Consider the following 9560-nt stretch of genomic DNA (forward strand, 5'->3'; position numbering starts at 1 on the left):
TATTGAAAAAGATAAGGGGTCAAACTCTAATCCTATGATCTAAATATCTAATGACTTTACACAAGATATCATCAAATACGAAAAATAACCATTATATGTAACTAATTGTACCTTAAAAAAAAAGCTCAAACATATTGAGAAACTCAAAATCATGGCTAAATGGGAATTGGCCAATGGGTTGCTAAACATGGTGCAATTATGGTGCAAGAAAGCGAGAGAGAGAGAGTGGAATGACATAAGTGATGCAGAAGTTGGTGTATTGTTGAGTATAATAAGTGGTGGTGCGAATTGTAATTTTATCTGGGCCTCTAAAGGAAGTACTAATTAGTAGACAGAGTAAAGACGATTTCAAATAATTCTTTTTTTAAAGGCAGGTTATGTGATCCGCCATAACATTAACTACATCAAGCACTGAACACACGGGTCATAACTCAGTTTTAAAATAATCTCAATACATGAGTATTAAATTTTAACTCACAACTTGGAGGCTCACCACCATGATTCTTGAAGAAACTTCTTAAAACCGTCAATTTATAAAACAAACAACTTCCCATACAATTTGCACGGATCAAAAAGCTAATTTTACTTTTAAAGCTTTTAATACAACAAAAATTTTAAAATTTCCAATTTTGAATCCGATCGAACCATTAAAGGCTCGAGTATGTTCTAGCTTCACAAACCAGCTTCATGTTGAGGTATATGTATATGATATAGATACTCGACAAAAGATTAGCTTATGAAAAAAATAGGATAAGAGTTAAAATGTGTTAAAACTAAGGGATCTTGGGCTCATTTTATAGAGAAAAAGCAAAACAGGCGTTAGAAATGACAAAGAAAAAAAAGATTTTATAAACCAACAGTAGCCGTTGCGCACAACTAAACTAAGAAAAATTCATATATTTTTTTCTTGCTTAGGCCACAATACTTATAAAGTTCCAATTAAAAAAGGAATTCACAAATCCCTTAGTTTATACACAATGGCCAACATATCCTATCCTTCATCCTCATCCTTTGAGGATTTCTTCATACAAAAGATAGAGTGTCATGAGGACGAATAGAATCCTCATGATCACACGTTATGTTCGTTTTGCAGCATTACGTCCAAGTGATGAACAATTGATTGCTTTGGCTGACATCGAAGCTAAGTTACAAAGTAATGGTAGCACCCTTCGTAACTTTACGGGAATGCCTTTTTCAAATGACTTGATTGTATCAGATGGTCAAAATAAGCTCATTATGGATGAGCTTTCGTATGACCAAGAGCAAGTACAAAAGGAGTTTCAAGATCTTTATCCTGGACTGACTGATGAGCAGCGTGGAATTTATAATGAAATCATGTCTACTGTATTGCGTGGTAAAGGAGGTGTATTCTTTGTATATGGTTATGGAGGAACGGGAAAGACATACCTATGGAGATTATTATGTGCAACATTAAGGCGTAAAGGGGAAATTGTTTTGTCAGTTGCATCAAGTGGAATCGCCTCTTTGTTGCTTCCACATGGGAGAACTGCACATTCTATATTTGGCCTACCGCTAAATGTTGACGAGAACTCAACATGTCATGGCATTAAGCTTGGATCGGACTTGACAAGACTACTTATGAAGACAAAGCTTATCATTTGGGATGAAGCTCCCGTGACGCATAGATTTTGCTTTGAAGCTCTTGATTGAAGCTTAAAGGATGTTATGCAATCAATAAATCCAGCAAATCGTCATATCCCATTTGGTGGTAAGGTGGTTGTGTTCGCTGGTGACTTAAGACGAATATTGCCTGTTGTTCCCAAAGGTAGCAGGCAAGATATTGTCTTTTTAGCAATCAATAGTTCTTATGTATGGGACTTTTGTCGTGTGCTTAGATTGACGCAAAACATGCGTCTCAGAACACGATCTGGTAAGTCAAGTCTGGAAGAAATTATGGACTTCTATGAGTGGATTCTGAATATCGGAGACGGCAAAGATGGTGAACCGAATGATGGTGAAGCCAATGTAGAAATTCCTCATGAAGCATTGATATACGGAGGAGATGACCCCTATTTCTGCAATAGTCGATAGCACATATCATGATCTAGAAGATAACATCTAGGAAGCAAGTTATTTTCAAGAAAGAGTTATTCTTGCTCCAACTAATGAAATTGCTGACATGGTTAATGATCGTGTTTTGTCACACTTACCAGGTGAAGAAAGAACGTACTTGATTCAGATGCAATTTCAATGAAGGAAGGGAATTTCGGAATACACGAGATGTACTCTACTGAATTTCTGAATACAATTAAGTACGGTGGTTTGCCAAATCATAATATAACCTTGAAGGTAAGGGCACCGGTGATGCTACTACAGAATATTGATTAGACTTCTGGGCTTTGCAATGGTACTAGGTTAGTCGTTAAGCACCTTGGCAATCAAATTATTGAGGCAGTTGTTATATCTATTAGTAATGTTGGTGATAAAGTTTTTATTCCGCGGATGACACTTACCCTATCAGATACAACAAAGTTCCCCATAAAATTTCAAATAAGACAATTCCCATTAGTTGTTTGTTTTGCAATGACAATCGATAAAAGCCAAGGATAGTCCTTAACGCACGTTGGCTTATATCTCCCCCAGCCAGTGTTCAGCCACGGACAATTGTATGTGGCTATTTTAAGAGTTACAAGCAGAAAGGGTTTAAAAATCTTGATCTGTGATGAAGATCGTGGAAACTCATCCGTTACAACCAATGTGGTCTACAAGGAAGTTTTTCAAAATGTTAAATTGTGTATAGAATTGTAATTGACACTGTTTTTTTTATGTTTCAATAAAGACAAAGTGTAAATGTTTGTTCCTTTAATAATGTGTTGTGTATTCAATTTGATTTCAAGTTTCATTTTCACACTCTCATTAAACAAAAATATTGTTGTCACATTAATAATCTTTTCGTCTAAATATTAATTTATAATATGACATAAAAGTATAGCATCCCGTGCATTTTTACACGAGTTAAAAACTAATTATAACATATTTGATAATTGTAGATACGAGACTATCGCCTATAGCCTAGCCAAAATACTAGTTATTCTTCCGATTGGATGAAAAATAAAGGTGAAAAACCGAGTTCGGATTCTCTAGAGTTTTAGTGGAACTCTACAAGGTAGAGTTGTATCTGAGCCATACATTTTAAAATCAAGGGCTCGTATTGGTGGGAAGGAAAGATTTAGGGATGGATTTTGATGAGATATAAAAGGGGATTTTGGAAAGATAATATACGAGCCATTAATTTTTTATTCAATGATTGATATTGCTCAAACTCTATCTTGTAGAGTTATTTTACAACTCTAGAGGATTCAAACACGGAAATACCTTAGATTATGGGAGGAATAATTTCTTTCAAGTTGAACTTACTTTTAGAATTCTTTTCAAAACAAAAAAAAAAAAAAAAAAAAAACAAAACTTGCTTTTACAATAGTTTTCAGGGTTTTAGCCCTGAGAGCTCAATCTGTGAATCTTAAACCCTTTTCCTCAAACTGTGATTTCTGTTGCAAAATTATCTCAACTACTCAAATTATCTTCTCATAGTTTCAATTAAAGAAACGAAAATGGAAGACAATACTATGGCATCGGTTCACTCCACAGTTTTCAAAGAATCAGAAACCCTAGAAGGAAAATGCATCAAAATTCAGGGCTATGATTTTAATCAAGGAGTAAATTATTCGCAACTCGTAAAATCTTTCATTTCCACTGGTTTCCAAGCATCAAATCTTGGAGAAGCCATTGAAGTAGTAAATCAAATGGTTAGAACAAGTTTTAATTTTAGAATTTTACATACTTCACATAAAACCCTAGTTTCGCAATCTTAATTTTGTTTTGATATGATTTGATTTGATTTTGCTGCTGTTGAAGCTAGATTGGAGGCTTTCAGATGAAGTACCTGCCGAAGACTGTAGTATGGAGGAGAGAGATTCTGATTACAGAAATTCTGTGAGGTGCAAAGTATTCCTTGGGTTTACATCAAATTTAATTTCATCTGGGATTCGTGACACGGTTCGATATCTTGTTCAGAATCATATGGTGAGGAAGAACCATGCACATTATTTTTACTTTATGATTTTTAAATGGGTTACAAAACTTGATTGCTCTGTATTACAATTTAAGCTTTTCTTTGAAGAATCTCATGTAGTAGTATGTGTTTGATGTTTTGTCTAATTATATGTGCTTAAGTCGAGTAGTTGCTTGATATTTTGTATTTTTTAGGATGTGAGAGATCCATTTTATCAGTGGCGTATCTAGGAATTGACCCACGTGGGTTCGAAATCATTCAAAGAAAAAATAATCAAAACAGATTAGTTAAATTGCAATACACTTGTCCAAATTTTAAACTACAACCAAAAATTATATTTAAAAAGTAGTAAAATCATTTATGACTTATTATAATTTGTTTATCATCCGTTCTTTAAATGTTTAAATTATTCCATGCAATATCTAGTATTTAACACTAACCAATCTTCTCATCTTTCAATCACTTTTTGAAAATAATCCCAACTTTGTATTATTCAGGAACTTTCTCAAGTTTTAGAGGGCTTTCTCAAAATAATCCATGCCCTTACTTTTCTTGCATTCTTTAACCATTTTAGATATGTTCTATATAGAACAATGAAGGAGGAATAACACATTTCTAACTGTTATAACTTATAAGAAGAGCGTAAGATATGTAGAAGTTACTTATAGCACTTAGAAATATTACTTATAGCACTTAGAAATATTAAGTTTTAAAAAATAAAGAGTCCAAATCATTTAAATATTTAATAAGATAACACTCAATCTTTTTGGAGTTTCTCATAACAATTTAAAGTCAAAAATATTTTCAAATGATAGGTAAAAGTTGAGATTGTTTAGATAGATTTTCACAAAATATAATGAACAAAATGAGAATCATATATTCCATAAGACTTTAATGGGGGGGAAGTTGAACTCACATAAAAAAACGAAACAAAAGAAAGGAAAGCAATATGAGGCAGGAGCCTGAAAGTAAAACAAGAAAAGAGAAATAAGAAAGAGGAGAAGCAAAACGCTCTTCAAGTCTTCATAGGAATCGATCCCGCGTCCAACATTTGGGGACAACTTCATCTGGTCCAGCTGACCACTGAGCCAAATGTTTTCAATCAAGCAAATACCGCGCGGAAGATTAATATACAATTTTTATTTTTCGTTTTTTTCGTCAGCTTTCTCTTTTTTCCAGGATTTTGCGTGGGTTCAGTTGAACCCACTGAACCCACGCTAGATCCGCCCCTGCATTTTATGTGTTTCCTTCTGTGGTTATGTTTGATTATATTGTGGGTTACAACAATTTTCCTTGACTCTTAACCTCACAGAAGGATTTTATTGAGCTTTGCCAAGCTCATAATAGTTATGAACACATTGTGAACCAAGGGTTAAAGGGGCGAGGGGGTTTGGGGAAGAGTCAGTGGCGTATCCAGGAACTTACGGATACATAAGCAGTTAGACTCGTCAATTTTTGTTTGAATATAAAGCCTTATTAATATTTTGTCTGCCCAAGTAAGAACTTAGATATGATTGCTAAGTGTTTAACTGTTTAAATTTTCAATTTAAATAACCAGATCTTTGAAGGTAAGTTGCTAAATTGACATACTTTTTTAAGTCATTCTCTTCTTAACTGATTAACTATTTCGTTTAAGTTAGGTTATTCTTTTTTCTAGATGTACTTCAAAATTATCTATAAATATTAAACAAATTTATACTTCAATTATATTTAATAAAAAAAATTGAATATATATATTGACTGAATGCTATACATTTAGAAAATTTAACAATTAATGTGAAGTTGAAAATTTATTTAAAAATAGTTGTTTAAGTATATAAATGAGGAAAAATTTGAGGGAAAAAAGAGAAACAAGAATATTATTTTAGAGCTTTTATCTAAGTAAGCTTATGAATTTGTACTTGCAGATTGATAGGGAGTAGTATGTACTAAATAATAGAAGTACTGATGAAAAACATGAGTTAAAGGGGAGTAATTAAAAGCAAAACATAAATGTGTGGGGATTCGAATGCAAGACCTCCCCCATGCACCACTGATCTTTCTTTTCGCTTCCCCTACCAGCAAGACAAGCCTCATCAGATGTTCATTGCTTACATATTCTTTTTTTTGTCCTAATTTTAGTTTCTTGTCATTATTTTCTAGAGTTAATGGGGGTACAGCTGTACCTCTTGTATCACCCCTATATTCGCCAATGGGAAGAGTGTATAAATTATGGGGCACTTTGGGTAGTTTGCTAAGATTTTTAGTAGAGGATCCTGGCATATTACAGGTTTTATTTGCTAGAAAGCTAGAATGAGTTTTTTGTTATATTAGAAAACAAAATTTGATTGTCATACATACACCTGTAGGTTCATGTGATTGCTACAACTGCTGGTGGGATAGAAGAAGATCTTATTAAATGTCTTGCACCTACATTTAGAGGTGAATTTTCTCTACCTGGAGCTCAATTACGTTCAAAAGGATTGAATCGGATTGGTAATTTGTTGGTTCCCAATGACAACTACTGCAAATTTGAGGATTGGATTATTCCCATATTTGATAAAATGTTAGAGGAGCAAAATTCAGAGGTAAATTATTGTTTTGGCTGTGTTATATGGTAAAACAAAAGAGTGCTTTTGTGTTTCTTTAGCTGTTTGATGTGCCTGCTATTATTTCATTACTTATTGATATACTTTTCACTGAAAACAAGTGTGAGTCCATTTTCAGCTCTCCCGTCCTGAAATAAGAACTCTAGCAGCCTTGTTTAAAGAAAGCGTGATAAAATATGTATGTAATATATTACCGCTGCATGTATAGGAAATGACCTAGTATAGAGTACGAATTCCAAAGTTAATGGACAATTTATTTCTCTTTCAAATGCATTCTTCATTCAAGGCATTTTCTTTGAGTCTATTTTGTCTTCAGACTTCAGGTTGATGATAGCAGTAGAACTCTGTGAGCAGTAGTGCTGCTTAATCAGCACAGCGTTTATGCAACTATCTGTTTCTGGATAAATGGTTTCATGTTGAATCACAGTAAGTAGAGGTTGTTAAGGGTTCTGATCAGCTTCATGACGTGCCACATTGTGAGATAGTTTATGTTTCACTCAAAATCGTTGTTCCCTTCTATAGTTCTATGAGCAAGAAAATGGGATGAGTTTCACATTAGGTCATCACATTCACTGGGATTTACTTTGATTTGTTGCCGTTTGATGCTCTAGTGTCGAGGAAAAATTATGGTTCTTTAGGTTTTATATTTAGTTTTATCTGTATTTCAATAGAAGAGAAGTGAAGAGCTGATTAATTTTCAGGTATTTGCAATTCTTGGTTAGCTTCCATAGTACTATGATGCATGCAGTGAAGATAACCTTTGTTTCAAGACAAGGGCTTTTTTCTTAGGAATGAGCTAAGGGGAGAAATAATGATATTCTAAAAGAGAACTTTTTGTTCTATGTCACGAAAATTGCTTGCTGCTTCTCAAGTACATTATCTACATGGAGCGTGCAGGATATGAAAACATGAACTGCTGGATAGGTGGGGCTATATATATGTCGACTATAGATAGTTACCCTTCATGTTAGCCCCCCTTCTTTTTCCCCACAGGAAGAGCTTTTTTTTTGCTTGACTTTTTGTCCAATCTCCCATCAAGCAACATTGTTCCATTTTCTAATATTTCCTTTTAAGTTCCTTTTTTCATCTTGTACATTGTTACTTCTAGTCATCTTATACATGTGTATGTATGCGTGTGACTGTGTGTGTGTGTGTGTGTTTTTTCCCTTCTCATACTTTTAGATAATGTTTGCAGAAGATTACATGGACACCATCTAAGGTGATTGCTCGTTTGGGAAAAGAAATTGATGATGAAAGTTCATATCTTTATTGGGCGTACAAGGTGAGCAATCTTGTAATTTGGGGTTCTTCTATATCATACAAGGCCGTCTTAAAAATTTTGAGGCCCTTGTTCTAATTATAAAGTTGGGCCTTAAATATAAAAATATTATGCATAGATTGTAAAATATAAATAAAGTATTCTACAAAATATATAATTGCTAAAATATTTCTGAAAAAATAAAGCTCGAACAATATGACTAAGAAAAATATTTAAATTAAGACTTTTGAGCCCTCAAAAAAGCGGGACCCTGTTCTGTTGGTCGCTTTGCAAGCCCTATTAGACGGCTCTGATACCATACTGACATATGGAGGAGTAAAAGTTGGAAGGAAAAAAATTGCCTAGTCTCATCCTCTTAATCATTTAACGAATTTTCATCATATTCATAATTGAAGGGTTTCTAACTTCTTTTTGGTGGTATGTAAAGTCTAAATTATGATTTATAAGGTCTTGTGCATTTTGTTTCAATTTACTATGCGGTATTTAAGCACTCTATTGTATGTTCCTTTTTGCTGATTGACAACTCCATGCCCGAGCTTTACACTTATTTACATTAATCTCCAGAACAATATTCCTGTCTTCTGCCCTGGTTTAACAGATGGATCACTAGGGGATATGTTATATTTTCATTCATTCCGCAACCCAGGTTTAATTATTGATATCGTGCAAGGTATGTTATACTTCTATTTTGCTTGATGTCAATAGATCTTACTCTATTAGTCAGGAAGTAATTTTTTTTTTTTAAATTGTAAACCAGATATTAGGGCGATGAACGGTGAGGCTGTTCATGCAGCTCCTAGGAAGACTGGAGTGATAGTTCTTGGGGGTGGATTGCCAAAGCATCATATTTGCAATGCCAATATGATGCGTAATGGCGCAGATTATGCAGTTTTTGTCAATACTGCTCAGGAGTTTGATGGTAGTGATTCAGGTGCTCGTCCTGATGAGGCCGTGTCCTGGGGAAAGATTCGAGGATCTGCAAAGACTGTTAAGGTATGTCTTTTTGTTTCCTTTTTTCTTTCCCTTATAGGGTTCCTCTTTGATTGTAGCCGCCCAAGTCTGCATGTGTTTTAGACGGTTCTGATGCTTGCATTTTTCTTGCAAGCAGGTGCACTGTGATGCTACTATTGCTTTTCCTCTATTAGTTGCTGAGACTTTTGCTGCTAAGAGAAAAAATTAAAGCTGATGCCCGTTTCTGATCTCAAAGGGTTGCCTTTTGTTTCAAGTTATTGATACAATTTGGAGCATGCTGCTAAAGTAACATGAAACGCTGTCAATCCATAAATGCGAGGGGCGAAATAAGGTTACTTGGTGTTGGCATGATTTTTCCTTTTTTTGCCTTTCTTGTTGTTTTTTTTTTTGAGATTAATCACTAACAAATGCCAATACCAACTTCGTTAGCAGATTCTTTCTTCACAGAAATATGTAACCCTAATATATTGGCTAATATCTGTATACAGAAACAAATTTATGCGAGTTGGATTTCGAAACTTTGTTCTAACTTTACAAAGGAGTTTTCGTCCTTTATCATTGTACAAGTAGATTGATTAAATCTCCGCCCTCCCCCTGTAGATGTCTAGATGAACAGTTTAAATATTAGTGATGCTATGCTTCATTTGTTAAAAGATTAACTTCCAAGGAAGTAATGACTAGTACAAAT

General features: G+C 34.1%; 2 protein-coding genes across 3 annotated transcripts; both read left to right on the forward strand.

Moving 5' to 3' along the window:
* The first annotated feature begins 1044 nt into the window (after positions 1–1044).
* On the forward strand, positions 1045–1671 carry LOC125498820 (uncharacterized). The gene has a single exon (XM_048647109.1). It carries the CDS (start codon positions 1045–1047, stop codon positions 1669–1671), a length of 627 nt encoding a protein of 208 aa, XP_048503066.1.
* Positions 1672–3391: 1720 nt separating this feature from the next.
* Positions 3392–9204, forward strand: LOC104896269 (deoxyhypusine synthase). Of its 2 annotated transcripts, none has more exons than XM_010682985.4 (7): positions 3392–3767; positions 3877–4044; positions 6382–6600; positions 7817–7903; positions 8465–8570; positions 8658–8893; positions 9009–9204. In XM_010682985.4, exons 1-7 carry the CDS (start codon positions 3573–3575, stop codon positions 9078–9080), a joined length of 1083 nt encoding a protein of 360 aa, XP_010681287.2. In that variant the 5' UTR covers positions 3392–3572; the 3' UTR covers positions 9081–9204. The 2 variants fall into 2 exon arrangements, with proteins under 2 accessions (XP_010681287.2, XP_010681288.2); XM_010682986.4 differs by having other exon boundaries at positions 3626–3767; positions 3881–4044.
* The last annotated feature ends 356 nt before the right edge of the window (positions 9205–9560 follow it).

The sequence above is a fragment of the Beta vulgaris genome, chromosome 6 (assembly GCF_026745355.1).
Source record: "Beta vulgaris subsp. vulgaris cultivar EL10 chromosome 6, EL10.2, whole genome shotgun sequence".
NCBI lineage: Eukaryota > Viridiplantae > Streptophyta > Magnoliopsida > Caryophyllales > Amaranthaceae > Beta > Beta vulgaris.